At 36.7% G+C, this 20,410-nt stretch overlaps 1 protein-coding gene across 1 annotated transcript; it reads left to right on the top strand.

The window, feature by feature from the left end:
* Window positions 1-15,505: 15,505 nt before the first annotated feature.
* On the top strand, window positions 15,506-16,750 carry LOC111911611 (uncharacterized mitochondrial protein AtMg00810-like). The gene is made up of 2 exons (XM_023907364.1): window positions 15,506-15,673; window positions 16,124-16,750. Exons 1-2 carry the CDS (start codon window positions 15,506-15,508, stop codon window positions 16,748-16,750), a joined length of 795 nt encoding a protein of 264 aa, XP_023763132.1.
* The last annotated feature ends 3,660 nt before the right edge of the window (window positions 16,751-20,410 follow it).

Below are 20,410 nucleotides of genomic sequence, written 5' to 3' on the forward strand. Positions count from 1 at the left end.
CCATAAACTAAGCATTGGGAGTTTACTCTTGGAGAGTAAACTCCATTCCTTAGCCATACACACCTTTAGACGCTACCCGAGACACCCAAACGCTTAACTAAAGTGTTTTCCGCTCCTTTGAGTGCGTATATTTGTTTAATTAGTATTAAATATACTAATTGTACGTTAACATATGCTAACATAAGTTAAATAGGTCATTGAGTGTGTTCGAGTCCTTGCGTGACACCGAACGCCCAAACGGCACTTTCGTCGGACCTACTTACGCCAAGTGAGTTCATACCCATGAATGAACCTTTTAAATGTTTTTACATGTTTTATAGGGGGGATACAAGTTAAACATGCCAGTTATCATATCAATCACATGTGATTGATAACCCGCATGCACAAGATTTTACCACTGTACACTGTTTTACCGAGTAGGACACTATAATGGTTTTCAATTGTTTCAAAACTCTTACTTATACTGATTTACCTAAATTTATTCTAAACTGGTTTATGAAAGATTTTCAAAGGTTTTCAAACATATTTTACAAAAGAATACAAATTGTGATTTTCTCCGTGTATAAAGGTTTTTCATCAAAGTTTCCCTTTCACGACGCATACTTTTACTTGTTAGTTATTGCTGCTTCGCTTATACTTATTTTATACTCCTACTTAGTAACGCCTTCACTTCTTGAAGCGCTTATACCGGATTTTGTCTCTATATCGCTTATACTTGTAGTCGCTTATACTTGATAGACGCTCTTACTTCACTTATCGTCGTTTCCACTTCGTGATACACTTATACTTGGTACACTTATACTTCACGACACGATTATCCCACTCTGTACGCTTATACTTCACGACTCGGATATTTCACTGTACGCTTATACTTCACAAGTCGGTTATTCCACACTGTACACTTATACTTCACAATATGATTCCACTCGATACACACTCAAGCGTAGTTAGATGTATGTCTGTGCTTGTATAGATGCATATAAATAATGATTGAAGGACTTAGGAAGGCTTGTCCGCCCTATTTCCTTTTCTTCATTGAGATGTGGTCTGGTGGGATCGGATGTCCATCCGAAGGTCGTTTGATTCATTAGTTATATATTATGTGCACAACCATGGACATATGGGTTTACTTCGGTCAATTCAGTTATGAGTCTCTACCTCTAGTTCAGCACTTACATTAGAAACCCACTATTTGGAAGTATCTACCCACTATTTGGGATGCATCTTCAGGACACGGCCTTCTCCGTCGTCTAGTTGGTAACCAGAATCTCCTGTAAGGAGAGCGGACATTGTGTGTATAGATCTATACGGGATTGACAACCCCGCACCCAGACTGCTAGCTACAGTCCCGGCCTACCAAGCCAATGGGTGACAAATGTCATATCTTAGACGCTTGTAGGGCGTCTGGTACTCTAGTCAGTATGGTTATGAGTATCCTGGGTTACCTTATAATTCTTTGGCCTTAAGGTAACGGTATCACACCGGCAATTTACATTGTATGCTGGTAACACTTTTTCAGAGTCACACTATTTTGACCATACAAGACGTATCTTTCATTTGATACTGTCTGGGGTCTTTTTTCTCTGTTTTGACCTTACAAGACTTATCTTTCATTTGATACTGTCTGGGGTCTGTTTTTCACTGTTTTCGACCTTACCAGCGGTACCTTTCATTTGGTACCTTCTGGGGTTTGAGTCTCTATTTGTTAGACTGAACCAGGCATGTCGTTTGTTCGATACTCTCCTGGAGTCTATGATTCCTTGCCTTAGTCAGCAGTCCTCACTGTTGAGGCATATGTTATTCCCTGATGTCGTTTGCTTTCCTCAATAATCAAATTCAGTATTTTGATAATGATAGCAATTTAGGGAAAATGACTTTTTACCACATAACACTGACCAGTCTTGGTAGAAGGCTGCTTTATTAAAGAAAATATAGGATTTTCTGGAAAGAACTCTAATACACAGTAAACACTTAAACTACTACTTTATAAAGTTATTTGGATAAATGTCACTAAATACTTATGAACTCACCAGCATTTGTAAAAAATGCTGATACTCGCTTTTCAAATAACTTGTATTCTCAGGTTAGCATTAGATAGGTACATCCCAGGAGCTGTTGATGAAGATAGCTTAGTTCCACGGTGTATTTATTCTGTTACTTGTAAAAAATGCATGTGTTGTGATACTTGACATGACGTCATCCACCCCAGAACGTTTCCGCCGTTCCGGATGTTGAGCATTACCGTCAAACCTGGGCAGTTATGTAATCGTAAGATGGGATAAATGTAACCTGATCAACTACATTTATCCGAGATGCGATGTACATGTGCTTGGGAGTGATAGTGGTGTTGCAACAAGTCTGAAACTTACCAACTAGGATTGCTAGAGCCAAACATAAAGTTAAAATACTATAGGAGTATTTTAGAACACTAAAAGATCCACACTAATCCCAGAATAATAATCAGAAGATAAGAATCAAACAAGAATTAAAATACCATAGGGGTATTTTAGGATGCATAGATAACCTTGTGTGAAGAACTAAAAAGATCCTTATTGATATACCTACAACTACACAGAGTACATTCCCAAAGTTATATATAATAAGGATCCCATAGGCTAAGAATGTGTGGTTTCGCTCTATTTCCTTTTCCTCGTTGGGATGCGGTTCTAGAGTAGTATCACGTATTCGAAGGCCTATCGGATCTAAGCTATATATGATTTGTATACCCTGTGTAATCGTAGCAGGACTCGATATGGATCATCCAGTGAAATGTTAATAATCTCTTAAGATTCTTTAGACATTTCCATTCTCGCACGAACCCTGTAGAAAACCCTATCCACTTCAGTGTTTAACAGAAGAGTTGAGTCCGACCCCGAAGAAGTTTATTGAGAAGATTTCCAGCTCGGAAACGAATGAACTAGGTCGAGACTATTGAATTCACCAAGTGCCCATATCTTTTAGGGACATTGGTGAGAAATTTGCCTAAACTTCGGAGATTTCCAGTCATCCATCATGAAGTGGTGACACCCATAGTCGGAATTCGGAAGCAAGGCAAAGTAGAGATTCAATATGTCAATACGAGAAGAGAACCTTAGGAAACTACCCGAAGGAAACCAATGCTGATTCCAGTCAAAGATACGAGGCAGACCGAGGGAGCCAGTACATGGAACCCGGGAATTGTCTTTTCCTCGTGTTCGTCACGCTAATACACCCTTAAAATAATACAATTTAGTGAGTTAGTGGTTACACTACTCACGCTATGTGTTAGGTAAATCGTCGTTTCCCGTTGCCAGATACACGATTAGGGTGGATCCCCGCACCTTTGTTGAGAGAATTTTAGCCATCTGCCCTTGTGAGCCTCTCTTTCCACAGTTCGTTCCGAACCGTTCTCAAATCTCTCCAGGCAGGAGAGTGAAAACCTTTCCCAGCATAAAGGTAACTTAGTAGGAACGACTCGCATCTTATGGCCTTTTCCCGATACTCATACACCCACTTCGATTACCAGGACTACATGATAGGGATGTAGGTCAACACTTAGACGACCAGTACCCAAGGCACGGGAAAAATTTATGCCTAATACGTTCAGGACAGAAATGTCCAGGGTTAACCATCGTCTCTTATTACCTTATATTCCTTTCCGTGTAGGAAAACCATGCCACCAAAGAAGCGTAACAAATCCACAAGCAAGAAACCTGCTCTCTTATTCGATGAAGCTACGTTCCAAGCTGCAGTCTCGGCAGCCGTAGCAGCTGTCATGGCTCACATGAATGCTAACAACGCAAATATTAGCAAGGGCCCTGTCGGGAATTCCGATCCTGGCAATGGACAGCAGCAACCAACACTTTCATACCCAGTCACCCAAGAACCTCAACCGAACCCACTAAAGAGAAAACTCAAGATTGAGGGGGGTAGTACCTCGGCTCAAGGACCTTCCGAAGGGCAACGAGCTGGCCAATGCTCCTATAAATCCTTCCCTCCCGGCTCCAAGAAGACCGTACCTAGGAGACCTTCCCCACTGCAGCAAGTGCAGCTACCATCATCATGGTGTTTGCCGAGAGCTCTATTATGCTAGGTGCCACATGTTGGGGCATACTGCTCGCGTCTGCAGAACCCCGGTTGAGTTCATTTACATCAACCACCAATGTGGCGACCCGTACAGTTTGCCACCTATGTGGTAAAATGGGACACTTCAAGAAGGACTGCCCAACCGAAGGGAAAGACAAAGACCCAGAAGGAGCCTGACACTACTGCTTAGGGAGAAGCGGCAAGGAACTCGTTAGATTTTGGTACATCTCTCGATCTCGGATAACTAAACTAAGAACAATAAAAGACTAATTCAAATGTAAATTCTTCCCAGTAAGACGAAAGTCGCAGCACTGTTATAAAATTTAAAATTCATTAGGTAAAACTGTAATGGCTAAACATATACGTTACGGCCATATATATTTAAGATGGATAGACCTAGAGTGAGCGAATGCTGCCTCATTTCCTGTTCCTCGTTTGGTTGTGGATTTACGGCGCGGTCGCTCAATCAACAGTCCTCCCCACCTTAAATATACATGACTTGTATATGTGAGGCGATTATAGAAATGCCTCGTGAGAATCCATTCATGAAAAGGTACTCTATTCGGAAACACTTAGAACTCTCTATAGTTCCGCGTCGACTCTATCGGTCCAGGTATCTGCGGTAGTGATACATAGGACGAAACCCAAGACGCCTAGAACTTGTGTTCCTGTTCGGCACATGACTCTATCGATCTTCATTATACATCATGTCGGAGTGTGCCAACTTCGACGACTCTAGTGATCATGGTTTGACTTCGTGAAACCATGTGTACATCCTTAGTGTTGTGTAAAAAGAACTTTCTCCGTAGCCATATCGGCAAATAAAGGTTCTCCTGAACCTAAACCTAACACAAATAATCAAACCTAATGCGATCCATCAATCTTCCCTCTTATCTCAAACCTTCCGAAGTACCCAAGAGAGGGTACCCCGCGCCGTTGATCGACCCCTCGTAGTCAGATGAACACCGAAGCGAAAGACACTCCAGATACTCTAGAAGACGACAACCATCTGAAGCGTACTTCATAGTTTCCCCAAAAAGACCCTTCGCACCTCGCACGTCAGGTTCGTAAACATAGAGATTAGAACTCATGAGGAATGACCACCATAACCAAGTATATGCGTAAAGGTGGTATACAATTGAGATCAAAAAGATTTAAGGTGTGTGTTTCCTCCCTACTCCCTGTTCCTCGTTGGGTTGTGGATTTGGGGTGGAGTCGCACAGCTGAACATCCTGCCGACCTCGATTGTATACTGCTTGCATACACCAAGTACTGGTGGTTAGGCTAAGTATGAGCTCTACCACGAACCTCTTCGCAAAACATTTTCACCCTATTCCATAACATAGGAGCCGGAGTCAAGAGAATCACTGCGGATTAAGCTAGTAAAGTTCCGAGTGATGAGACCCTATACTCACTAGATTTGACCTAGACCGAGAAAACTCAGAACCTTCGGAAGAGTAGTTGCAGTATATGCTCGCACTACTCAGGCACTTCGTTCACCCTGTTATTGATAAATAGTGCCTATCATCCTCCACCCTCTCGCATGGAGGAAGTCATCGTCGCCCTATAGACGATAGACTACATTCTCCGGAGTGAACACTAGGATACCAAGAACCACAGGATAACCTCCACAGCCAAGAATACTTAATCAAAGTGCGGAAGTAGTTGCGTTAAGCCTCATGACCCAGATCCCGAAGAGGTTATAGACTTGACACCAGTCCTGGTGTTAGTCGAAGGGTTATGCTGGAGCAAGCACTTTCCACGCTAGAATAAACCAAAGTCTTAGAGATTCATTGGACTATTAGGTGTTCAACGAATACCATCTCACGTAGAGATAGTAGAACCACCTCCTGAGATAGTCCAACGCTCGTCTGGTGAACCCCTATCTCCTCGACCTGTAGGGTTTCTGTATCTCAAGATCCCTTAGTGCAGATTCATTTTGCACAAGCTTGAGATAGACACTCTATAGCAAATGAATAACCGTAGTCACGCAACCCACTTGACGATCTAGAAAGTCTCTATCAGCCAGATGACAGGAAACGCGAGACCAAAGACCACCCGAGCTTTCTAAGAACCAACCTGAAGGACTACACACACAGTACGAGTGAGAACGTTAGGAACTTCGGAATGGCAATCACGCCAGTGATGATCTTGCCATAGAAGTACACTATGTTCTGAGTACTAAAAAGCTCTACCATTCCGAGAGCTTAGGACCATCTGAGAATCCTTATGGAGATTTGGTCCAACCCTTTTCAGGCCACTACTACCTTTGGATATACCACAAGATTCACACCCGATCGATCCACTTCTTAGACATGATACGTGACTTCCTGACAACACTTTTCGTGCCTCACTCAGCTTGATAGAATCCATTGAGAATCCTAACCTTGTAGATACATCAGTTGGAACCCACTAGCTACACGAGACAAAATTCGCATCCCGTACGTAGCGGTCTGTTGGAATGACAAACCCGGACCAGAGATCACTTGGGAATGCGAGGACAAACCATATAGGAAGTACTCTCTTACCTCTACTTGGCCATTCATACCTACTTCCTTGCCTAGACCTGAATTTCGGGACGAAATTCCCTCTAACGGGGGGATGATGTGACAACCCAAGTTGTTCCGTTACATTTCCCCGTTACCGTTAACGGAATATTCCAGTTTATAAAAGTTCCGTTAATTAAAGGTTGTCAACTTAATAAACATTCCATTTGTTTACACCTATTATGTCGTTAAGTCGTGATAAAAGGAAATAAAAACACATAACACACCTTTCCATTTAATTGGAAAAAGTTAGTTTTTATTATTATGACCACTAAATCGGGTGCGACCAAAAGCCCCGTTTAACGGCAGTATTGGGTAAAATTCCACTGAGCTCCAACTCCCACCCATATAGAAAGGGGAGTAAACCCCATTTCAACCTTTTTCACACTCTCTCTCTATACTCTCTCACTAGACCCGTTTTCGCCCCAAATCCGCAACCAAACGCTTCCAAATCGTAAGTCCGCTTACCCTAGCTTATTCTAAACATTATGATTTGTGTTTATAGCCCAAAAATCGGACATAGAAGCAATGGAAAAGGAGTTTACGGCCTAAGCTCCTCCTTAGGCCGTAAACACCTAAAATGAGGCCAAAATGACCCAAACTTGTCCCTAATGGCTTGGAAATAAATTGAGGTATTATCCTAGGAGTGTTTAAGCATTAAAACTCATGGATTTAGGGGATAAAAGAGAGTTTACGGCCCAGGCATATGCCAAGGCTGTAAACACCTCATAAACATGTCAAAAAGCCCCAAAAACACTCCCAAACCACCCTTAGGCTTCATACATAATTTAGGGACTTGGTGTTTTGGGTTTAAACCATTTAAACACATCAAAATGAAGGGGAAAAAGGAGTTTATGGCCCAGGTAGGTACCAAGGCCGTAAACACCCCTAAATGTGCCAAAAATGTGGTTTTTGCCCTTTAAATGGCCTTAGACTATTTTTATAAAATGCTAGGAATGATTTAAGGGCTTAAACTCCAAGAGTTGTGGGTGTATGAGAGTTCACGGCCAAGCCATAGAGCTTATGGCCGTAAACTCTCAAAGATTGGTCATTTGGACCATAAACTCTAAAGGAATGCACTCTTGGAACCCCAAACACCCCTATAGCCTTGAATAAATTACTAGAAGTGATATAAGGGATTGAAACTCAAGGAATGAGGGTTTACAACCGTAAACTCCCTTAGGAGTTGTCCCTAGGCCGTAAACTCCTCTAAAATTCCCTTAGAAGCCTCAAACCCACTCATGCCTTTTTAGAATTGTACTTAGAAAAATCCCACTAACAAGATTAATCTTTGAAACACACTAGATACCCTCACCATGAGTTTACGGCCATAAACTCATGGTGAGATGTCCCTGGTCCGTAAACTAAGCTTTGGGAGTTTACTCTTGGAGAGTAAACTCCATTCCTTAACCATACACACCTTTAGACGCTACCCGAGACACCCAAACGCTTAACCAAAGTGTTTTCCGCTCCTTTGAGTGCGTATATTTGTTTAATTAGTATTAAATATACTAATTGTATGTGAACATATGTTAACATATGTTAAATAGGTCATTGAGTGTGTTCGAGTCCTTGCGTGACACCGAACGCCCAAACGGCACTTTCGTCGGACCTACTTACGCCAGGTGAGTTCATACCCCTGAATGAACCTTTTAAATGTGTTTACATGTTTTATAATGGGGGAATACAAGTTAAACATGCCAGTTATCATATCAATCACATGTGATTGATAACCCGCATGCACAAGATTTTACCACTGTACACTGTTTTACCGAGTAGGACACTATAATGGTTTTCAATTGTTTCAAAACTCTTACTTATACTGATTTACCTAAATTTATTCTAAACTGGTTTATGAAATATTTTCAAAGGTTTTCAAACATATTTTACAAAAGAATACAAATTGTGATTTTCTACGAGTATAAAGGTTTTTCATCAAAGTTTCCCTTTCACGACTCATACTTTTACTTGTTAGTTACTGCTGCTTCGCTTATACTTATTTTATACTCCTACTTAGTAACGCCTTCACTTCTTGAAGCGCTTATACCGGATTTTGTCTCTATATCGCTTATACTTGTAGTCGCTTATACTTGATAGACGCTCTTACTTCACTTATCGTCGTTTCCACTTCGTGATACACTTATACTTGGTACACTTATACTTCACGACACGATTATCCCACTCTGTACGCTTATACTTCACGACTCGGATATTTCACTGTACGCTTATACTTCACAAGTCGGTTATTCCACACTGTACACTTATACTTCACAATATGATTCCACTCGATACACACTCAAGCGTAGTTAGATGTATGTCTGTGCTTGTATAGATGCATATAAATAATGATTGAAGGACTTAGGAAGGCTTGTCCGCCCTATTTCCTTTTCTTCGTTGAGATGTGGTCTGGTGGGATCGGATGTCCATCCGAAGGTCGTTTGATTCATTAGTTATATATTATGTGCACAACCATGGACATATGGGTTTACTTCGGTCAATTCAGTTATGAGTTTCTACCTCTAGTTCAGCACTTACATTAGAAACCCACTATTTGGAAGTCTCTACCCACTATGTGGGATGCATCTTCAGGACACGGCCTTCTCCGTCGTCTAGTTGGTAACCAGAATCTCCTGTAAGGAGAGCGGACATTGTGTGTATAGATCTATACGGGATTGACAACCCCGCACCCAGACTGCTAGCTACAGTCCCAGCCTACCAAGCCAACGGGTGACAAATGTCATATCTTAGACGCTTGTAGGGCGTCTGGTACTCTAGTCAGTATGGTTATGAGTATCCCAGGTTACCTTATAATTCTTTGGCCTTAAGGTAACGGTATCACACTGGCAATTTACATTGTATGCCGGTAACACTTTTTCAGAGTCACACTGTTTTGACCATACAAGACGTATCTTTCATTTGATATTGTCTGGGGTCTGTTTTCTCTGTTTTGACCTTACAAGACGTATCTTTCATTTGAGACTGTCTGGGGTCTGTTTTTCACTGTTTTCGACGTTACCAGCGGTACCTTTCATTTGGTACCTTCTGGGGTCTGAGTCTCTATTTGTTAGACTAAACCAGGCGTGTCGTTTGTTCGATACTCTCCTGGAGTCTATGATTCCTTGCCTTAGTCAGCAGTCCTCACTGCTGAAGCATATGTTATTCCCTGATGTTGTTTGCTTTCCTCAATAATCAAATTCAGTATTTTGATAATGATAGCAATTTAGGGAAAATGACTTTTTACCACATAACACTGACCAGTCTTGGTAGAAGGCTGCTTTATTAAAGAAAATATAGGATTTTCTGGAAAGAACTCTAATACACAGTAAACACTTAAACTACTACTTTATAAAGTTATTTGGATAAATGTCACTAAATACTTATGAACTCACCAGCATTTGTAAAAAATGCTGATACTCGCTTTTCAAATAACTTGTATTCTCAGGTTAGCATTAGACAGGTACATCCCAGGAGCTGTTGATGAAGATAGCTTAGTTCCACGCTGTATTTATTCTATTACTTGTATACTTTGATGTATTGTAAAGTAACCATGTAAAATTATTACTATTAATGCAATGTTTTGTTGTATTTTGATTACTATAATGCATGTGTTGTGATACTTGACATGACGTCATCCACCCCAGAACGTTTCCGCCGTTCCGGTTTTGGGGTGTGACAGATCCGAAGGAGATTCAAAGGATTTTCGAATGATAGTTGAGAGAGAATTTGGGGTTTCAATTGATGACTTGAGAGAAAAGGGGTGTGTTTTCGGTTAGAAGAGTAGAAGTGAAGGAGTGATTTCGTTTCCCCCATACGAATAGGGCCGAAATCATGATGAAGCACATGCATTGATTTGCGAACCGATAGGATAAGACTGAGGTTTGCGACCGGAAACCGAGGGTTTGCAGTCAGAAGAGAGTTCTGGGCCGAAAATGGAAGGTTTGCACGTTTGCGGTCCAAAGTGTTTGTGGTCCTAAGCCTTTAAGCCATGCGATGGTTCTATGTTTAAGAAATTCACTTCCATTTTAAGAAATACTTCTAATAAAATGTTTTAAACACATTTAGAATTTAAATCTAACTTAGTAAGATAGATCAAAATAAGAACTTTGACTTTAGTTGACTTTTACAATATCGAAATTAACGGGTTGTCACACTCTTTTTCTTCTAAAATCTAACCTTTTGACTCCTTGAAACCCTAATTCGATTCATCCAGGAAAATGGGTGTTACACTTCATGTTTATCCGACTTGAAACCAATGAGATATACATATTTTAAACTTTTCATAGAAATCAATTACGGCCCCTAAAAGTGGTTTCAGTTCCTAACACTGGTTCTATTTCTTAAACATGGTTTACTCCAACCCGATGGACCCCAACACGAATTACCCGAAACCCAGATAATGTCATTATTTAAACCTGGAACTAGAATTGGTTTTATATATTCCAGTTTTATAGGTTCTGGTTCCGGTCCAATTTTCTAATTTAAGTTCTCATCCATAGTTATCACATTCTAGACAATTCTCACTTACATATATGATGTGATACCCTTCGTGTCGTTTATGTGTGATGGACACATGTTCCTAGAGTTCGGAACCTTGAAGTGTTTAGTATGTCACATGTTAATTGTGAAGGGTTTTATAGGTTATTAAAATACATATGAAGTGAAAATCTTAACCCTTAAGTTCACATGCAACCTATAAAGGATCTACATTTTTGGTAATTGATAACAATAAACTATAAACATCAAGAACCCAAAGGAAAATATTATAATCAAAATATAAATAAGATTAGGGTTACATACCTTTCATGTGTTGTAGTAAACAAATCACTTCAATCCCTTGTGTTTGATGGTCTTGGAAAGCTAGCACTAAAGGGTGATGTCTATACTGGCTCACACCCAAAACCATAAACCCTAGAATGAAGAGGAGAGAGGAGATATAGGGGAAATTTCATTCATCTGTTTATAGATAATGCCATAAACGAAAATTTCAAGCCAAGGGGGCCTAATTATAGTTTAGGTAACTTGCAGACAAAACAATAGTTGAATTAATTAAATAATCCTATTTTAAATCATTTCCTTTTATGCAACTAGGAGGCTTCCAAAAACCCTAGAAAACCCTCCAAAACCTTCCATACAATGGAGGGTTCTAGAATTGCTTCTTTTGTTTAACTATTAAACAATTACAATTCATCCATTGCACCTCTGATTAATTCCAATTAATTCTGATTAATAATTAATCAATTCTAATTGATTTCACACTAATTTTTTAATTATATAAATTAACAAATCAATTATTTAACAATTGATCTCATATTAATTTATTAATCACATAATAAATCAAAAAATTTACTATATATTTTGAATTAATATATTAATCACATAATATACTAACAAATCGTTTTCCCATAATTTCAAATTATTTTATTAATCATATAATAATCTAAAAAATTATACTTCTCTCTCATAATATCATTTCTAACTAATTCTAGTTATGAGGACAACCCCAAAAGGATTTTTCTTCTAATTACAAGAATATATAAATTTAGTTATGAGCTTAGACACCTTAATCCAACAAATTTTATGCAAGTTATTTCCCATCATTTTCGGTAAGATGAGCTCAATCCCCATCATTTTGATTAGGTTTTTTGCACTTTGAGGTAAACTTGTGAAATAGGTTAGAAGCATGTTGCATAGCATAATATTCACAATGATGGTCTATGTTTTTTGAAGTGGGCTAAGGTTGTAAAGTGTTTACATGTCTTTGAAATACTTATTTCCAAAATACGAATTATTACTAGAAATTTGATGTTTTGAAAACATTTTAGGGGTTTATATTGTGTATGGAATGTGTAAGTTCTTAACACTTAACAATGTTAAACCTGTTATTGCTTACCAGGCTTTCCAAGTGTAATCTATGTATTTTTATATGTGTAAATTATGTGATTTAGTTGAAGTCCGAAAAATGCATTTTATCATTTTTAAAGCTTACAAGGCAAATGGTTGTTGTAAACAATAATATCTCCCAATGATAGTTTAGATATTATCTTTTATTTTAACATATGATATCTATTCCCTGTAAATGTTTATTTACTTTCCTTTCATGGTAAATGTTTGTATTATAAAGTCTCAATGAATGAAAGGCACAAGATATGTCGATTTCATAAGCCTTACATGGAATCAGCCTAAACTTATGATCCTTCTCCAACCCTAATTCTTTTCGCTAGGGTTGGTGATGATACCACCTTTTCCTTCTCTACCATCTTACATATGATTACAATTAAGCTTTCATCCTCCAATTTCCACTTATGGAAAAATCAGATTATGCCGCTTCTTTCTTTCTAGAAGCTGCTAAGGCACATCGATAGCACTATTGTTCTGCCCCCTCCATAATTGAGGTCAACACCAAGGTTGTCCCCAATCCCGCCCTCTCTAAGTGGTAAGGTGATGATCAGTGGGCATTAATTTTTCTTCATTCTTCTCTTTCTGAAGAAGATATGTTCAAAGTTCTTGGCCTCAAGACCGCTTTTGAAGTATAGAGTTCCCTCTAACGTCCCTACATCCATGACTCTATTGAACGAATGCAGTCCCTTTGTGACTCTCTACGTCATCTTCAGAAAGGTACTATGTATGTCTCTAATTATGTTCACCAGTTTAAGGGTATATGCGACCAACTTGTTGCAATCTATCCCCTTGTGGATAAAATCGACAAGTCCCATTGGTTCTTGTGTGGTCTTGGGTCAAGTTTTGAAACCTTCTCTATTTCTCAGCACACTCACACCCCTTGTCCATCATTTCGAGATTTACTTTCTTAGGCCAAAATTTATGATCTCTTTCTTAATAATATGCATGTTTCTACTGTTCCTCAAGCTGCCTTTTTTACCATTCAAAATCGTTGTGGTTTTTCTGGTCATGGATATACCAATAATAATAAGGGTGGCTCATCCAACATCCACGGAACAGGTTATTTTGGTGGTCGTGGTAGAGGTCGTATGACCCCTCATTGCCAATTATGTCATAAGGATGGTCACTACGCGTCTGCATGTCCTGATCTTGCCTCTTTTGCAAACCAATCTCCATTATTTATTTGATGCTAATCTTGCTACTGCGTTTCACTCTTAGTGCCATGTTAACAATAGCTCTCCAGATTCGTATGTTGATACCAGTGCAACAACCCATATGACTCCATCTCCTTCCAATCTCAACAACTCTCAACCTTATAATGTCAACGACCAAGTTGCATTTGGTAATGGCCAAAATCTTCCTATATCTCATACTGGTCAATCTTTTCTTTTAAATAAGATACAACTTTTTTATGTTCTTGTCGTTTCTCATCTCACAAAAAATCTTCTTTCTATTAGAAAATTAACGAATGATCAACCCCTTGATGTCTTGTTTTCTAATTCTATTCAACACCGCCTCACCAAGGCCATTCTAGCTTAGGGTTGGGTTGATCGAGGTATTTACGTTTTAGAGCATGGTCGAAGGGCGTTCTTAGCAAGTCTCTCTCGGTCCAAAGCCTCCTTTGATGTTTACCATAGTCGCTTAGGCCATGTCTCTTTTGATGTTACTTCCTTTTTAGCAAAACATGGTCGTTTGTTTGTTAGTTCTTTATTACCTACACATAAGTTATGTTCTGCTTGTCAACTCTCTAAGAGTTTACCTTTTGAAATAAATTCTAGTTGTTATTTTCATGTTTTAGACCTTGTTCATTGTGATTTATGGGGTCCGTCTCCGGTTGATTCTACCGATGGTTATCGTTACTATATATTGTTTATTGATGACTTCTCTTACTTTACATGGTTTTACCCCTTAAAATCCAAAGCTGATGTGTTTGATGTTATTTTTGCATTTGTGACTTTTTTTCAAACTCAATTTTCTTCCAAGTTAAAAACTTTTCAAAGTGATGGAGGTACTGAGTTTATAAATCACAAGGTTCGAAATCTTTTTCTGGCTAATGGAACTCATCATCAAATTTCTTATGCCTATAGTCCATAGCAAAATGGGTGTGCTTAATGTAAATACAGGCATGTCACAGAAACTGGTTTGACAACGTTTTTTAATGCTAACGCTCCTGCTTCCATATGGGTTGATGCTTTCTCATCAGCTACATAAATCATTAACCGTCTTCCTACCAAGGTGCTTCAACAACAAAGCCCTTTTGAACTTCTTTTTTGGTTCGATCTTAAACTATAACACTTTACGTGTTTTTTGGCTGTCGGGTATTCCCGTATCTTCGTCATTACTCTCCACACAAATTAGCTCCTCGGAGTATTTCATGTTTTTTTATTGGCTACAATACACAATATAAAGGATATCGGTGCTTGGATCTTACCACCTCTCGCATCTATACAACACGTCATGCTCAGTTTGACGAAGGTGTCTTTCCATATGTTGGTGAGTTACCAACTGTTAATCAAGCCTCCTTAATTTTTTCCAGCTACAGTAAGCTCTCTATGCCTATATTGACTACTCCTCAAACCAACCCCATGACTGCCGCTCCAACATCGCAACTTCCTACTGTTGCTCCAGGATGTTGTTCGCTTTGCCTAGACTCTGTTGTGGGCCATGATTGCCAGTAGCCCACTCCATTGTTGCCTTCTTCATAGCAGCCCACGCATCATCATTCCATAAATGAGCCTATCAATGAGTCCGATAATGAGCCTTCTATATAGCCCGGTAACCCTTCTGTCCAAGTTGTGCCCCCGCCTAATCCACCTGTTGTTCTCGTTACCTCCACGCATCCTATGCAAACACAATTTCGCTCTGGTATATCCAAAAAATGACACGTTGCGGATTTTGCTCAACTTCAACACAATGCGCTTCATATTGCATTGTTTTCTACAAAACAACTGCATGGTTTCAAAACCGCAACCAAAGATCCGAAATGGTTTGCTGCCATGAAAGAAGAAATGCATGCTTTGCACACTAACGATACATGGTCTGCTGTTCCTTGGCCTAAATCCTCAAATATTGTTGGTTCTAATTGGGTCTTCCACACCAAATGTCATTCTGATGGGTCTGTGGATCTTCTAAAGGCTCAGTTAGTTGCTCAAGGTTTTACTCAAGTACTTGGTTTAGACTACAATCTAACCTTTAGTTTAGTTGTCAAGGCTTCCATTCTGCATATTGTACTCTCTTTGTTTTTCTCCATAAGTGGCCTCTTCATCAATTGGATGTCAAAAATGCATTTTTGAATGGACATCTCATTGAAAGGCAATTCCCTTGATATGTTTGTCAGCTCAAAAAAGGATTTATATGGTCTTAAATAGGCTCCAAGGGCTTGGTTTCAGTGCCTTAGTATCTTTCTTGTGCAACTCAGGTTTGTTTGCAGTAGAGCTGGCACATCTCTTTTTGTCTACAAGCTTGGTCCATGCATATTATATATCTTGGTTTATGTTGACGACATTATTCTTACGGGGAATGCTCCTTATACGATTAAACGATTTATCTCTTGTCTTAATCAAGAGTTTGCAATTGAGGATTTAGGTTCACTTAGTTACTTTCTTTGTTTGCAGGTTACTTATAATGTAAATGTTTTATTCTTAAGTCAAGAAAAATATGATCATGATGTTTTAGTTCGTGCTGGCTTGCTTGATTCCAAACCTATTGCTACTCCCTTATCCACTACTGATTATCTATCTAGCTCTTGCACTCCATTATCAGATCAAACCACCTATCGATGTCTTGTCAACGCTCTCCAATATCTCACCATCACCAGGTTCGATCTCTTGTATGTTGTCAATCAAGTTAGTCAATTCCCACATGTGCCCACTACTGATCACTTTCAGGCACTAAAAAGGATCTTGCGTTATGTCAAAGGGATGATATCTTTTGGACTTTCCTTCACCCATTCTTCCTTTCCATCCATACTTGGCTACTCTGATACTGATTGGGCTCGTTGTCTTGAGACTCGAAGATCTACTTATGGATATTCTATTTTTCTTGATGGTAATCTTATCTCTTGGAGTGCTAAGAAACAACCTACTGTCTCTCGTTCAAGTTGTGAATCTGAATATCGTTCAATGGCCAACACAATTGTTAAAATTGTTTGGGTCACTCATCTATTAAGAGAGCATCATGTCGTACCTCCAGATAGACCTACTCTTCTATGTGATAACCAGAGTGTGATCTTTCTCAGCTAAAATTCTGTTTCGCATAAAAGAGCTAAGCATATTTGTATCGATTATTTTGTTCGTGAACTTGTGTCTTGTGGCAAGCTTTCCACTAAGTTTGTTCTTACCAAGCTTCAACTGGCGGATATCTTCACCAAAGCTTTTCTCAACCGCTTTTTTAACACTTTCGCTCCGAATTACACATTTGAACGTTGCCTATTCGCTTGATGGGGGTGTAAACGACAATATCTCCCAAATATAGTTTAGATATTATCTTCTATTTTAAGATATGATAGCTATTCCTTGTAAATGTTTATTTACTTTCCTTACATTGTAAATGTTTGTATTATAAAGTCTCAATGAATGAAAGGCGCAAGATATGCGGATTTTGTAAGCCTTACAATTGTGATGTAAGATATGTTACTTCAACCATTGTCTCTTGTTTAGTTTGTTACATCATTATATGTCTTAATATTTTAAACATTTAAGTATAAAAGATTTGACTATTTGTAGATGTTATCTATAAAAAATATATTTTTTTAAAATGATTGTTGTTTTACAAATACTTTGACAAATTTTATTTTAAATTAAATACTTCAAATTACTTATAGATAGGGTGTTTCACATATTTAAATTAAGTGAAAACTGTAATAAAGTCCCTAAATATTGGCCTTATAATCGATTTAGTCCTTATATATTTTTTTTTATTCAATTAAGTCCCAAATACTGGTAATCGTATTCAATTTAACCCTTTGACCCGGTCAACAGGTCATCCAACTTTCAAAAATTACATTTTTGGGCCAGATTTCAAAATTTATTTCAAATTTTGTCCAAAATTTAAACTTTTGGCCCAGATTTTAATTTTTATTACAAATTTGGTCCAAAATTTACCCTTTTTGCCCAAATTTTAGAATTTTATTATGAATTCATCCTAACTTTAGTTTTTTTTACAACTTTGTTTCTCAAAAATTTGTTTCTAATATGTTTTTTCTTTATAAACTCATATTTATACAAAAAAAAAAGATATTTTCACATAAAAATCTTATTTTTTTCTACATAAAACTTTTTTTAAAAGGTTTTTTGTATATAAAATATCTAGTTATAAAAATAGGTTTGGACTATTTGTGTGATATCTCTTAAAAAATCAATTAAGAAACTAAAAGTAACCATAAATTATAAAAATAGGTTTGGATTATTTGTTCTTTAATCACATTTATATGAAAGTTTAAACTAGTTACATTATATATGAAAGTTTAAAATATATATAATATAATAATATTATATTTTATTCATAAGAATTTTTTTAAGAAAAAAGTTAAAATCATAACTTTGATATATTTTTTTTATAACTTTTTAATAAATATATTATCTAAATAAAACATATCTATTCATGGCACGTGTCCGATCTAGGTTGTGATTTTTTATTGCAAATCAACCTTTTCTTATTTGGATTATTTATAATCTTCTATTTCCTTTATTATTTAATGTATGTTATATGAAATATCGGTTGCAATTTATTATCGATAAACATGTTTTTAGGGGAGTGAGAAATGACCAAAAATACAATAGCAACATAAATATATAAAATATTATAACTATCAATAACACAATAGAATACTTTAACTAAAGTTCTAAAGAATTTACACATGAGTTTTGTTAAAAAAATTACTCAAAGACCTAAAAAAATGCTTGAGTTGAGCTTCACAAGGAATTTTTTTAACCAAACTCATGTGTAAATTCCTTAGAACTTTAGTTAAAGTGTTCTATTGTGTTATTGATAATTATAATATTTTATATATTTATGTTGCTATTGTATTTTTGGTCATTTCTCCCTCCCCTAAAAACATGTTTATCGATAATAAATTGCAACCGATATTCCATATAACAGACATTAAAAAAGAAAGGAAATACAAGATTATAAATAATCCAAGTAAGAAGAGGTTGATTGACAATAAAAAATCACAACCTAGATCGGACACGCGTCATGAATGGATATGTTTTATTTAGATAATATATTTATTAAAAAGTTATAAAAGATATATCAAAGTTATGATTTTAATTTTTGTCCTAAAAAAATTCTTACGAATAAAATATAATATTATTATATTATATATATATATATATATATATATATATATATATATATATATATATATATATTAAACTTTCATATATAATGTAACTAGTTTAAACTTTCATATAAATGTGATTATAGAACAAATAATCCAAACTTGTTTTTATAATTTAGGGTTACTTTTAATTTCTTAATTGATTTTTTAAGAGATATCACACAAATAATCCAAACCTATTTTTATTACTAGATATTTTATATACAAAAAACATTTTAAAAAAAGTTTTTATATAGAAAAAAATAAGATTTTTATGTGAAAATATGTTTTTTTTTGTATAAATATGAGTTTATAAAGAAAAAACATATTAGCAACAATTTTTTGAAAAAAAAGTTGTAAAAAAACTAAAGGTAGGATGAATTCATTGTAAAATTCTAAAATTTGAGCAAAAAGAGTAAATTTTGGACCAAATTTGTAAAAAAAATTTAAAATCTGGGCCAAAAGTGTAAATTTTGGACCAACTTTGTAACAAATTTTGAAATCTGGGCCAAAAATGTAATTTTTGAAAGTTGGATGACCTGTTGACCGGGTCAAAGGGTTAAATTGAATATGATTACCGGTATTTGGGATTTAATTGAATTAAAAAAAAATATAAGGACTAAATCGATTATGAGGCCAATATATAGGGACTTTATTGCAGTTTTCCCTTAAATTAATGGTCATTATATCAATGTTTTACAACCAGTTTTTTAGTTGAACCGGTATGGTGACCGATTCTCGGTTCAACCGGTTTAACCGGTTCACCCGTTGGATCAACTGGTTTCTCTAATTTTCGCTTTGTTCCTATTTTACTACACATACATACACATACACACACATATATAAATCAAGAACTTGATGACTACAAGTTTAAACATTAAAAATACATATAAAAACAAGTTGTAAATCCAAATACATTAAAATAACATATAAGCATAAGCTTTACATCAATTCACATATACAAAAAAAAGGTATAATTTTGGATGAATACAAACACATAAAAAAAACTTTATAAAACTTACAATTTGTTTTTATTTAGATAAAGCTAAATAGATGTGAAAAAAATCACTAAAGTTTATTATGCAAAATAGTTTTTTTCTATGTGTTTTTATTAAATTTAACCGGTTCGACCATGTTTTTGTAAAACCGGTCGATTCATTCTAGTTCGAAATAATCATAAAGCCAATGATAATAAAATCGCTCTTTTCCTTGATTTCCCATCCAACTGGTTTGACTAGCCAGGAACCGGTTTTAAAACATTGCATTGTATACAAGATGCGGTGCTTTCTCACCAAATGGGTTATCTTTTTTGCTCCTTCAAAAACTAATGCTGCTTCATGTCATCATGTGTTCTACAAAAAAATAAATAAATAAATAAATCAGTTTACTCTTAATTCTTTCTTTCTCTTTTTAATTTCTTTCCAAGGCAAAAGAATATTTTCATCATATAATTTGATTTGAGTGGAATTCATTGAGATTCCATATATATGTTGAAGGGATGTTAAATTCCTTTGAAGGGCATAATCCAATTATGTCAAGGTCTTTATCCAAACATGAAATGGATTTTAGTCAACTGGAATTT

This window comes from Lactuca sativa, chromosome 3 (assembly GCF_002870075.4).
Source record: "Lactuca sativa cultivar Salinas chromosome 3, Lsat_Salinas_v11, whole genome shotgun sequence".
NCBI classification, from domain to species: Eukaryota; Viridiplantae; Streptophyta; class Magnoliopsida; order Asterales; family Asteraceae; genus Lactuca; species Lactuca sativa.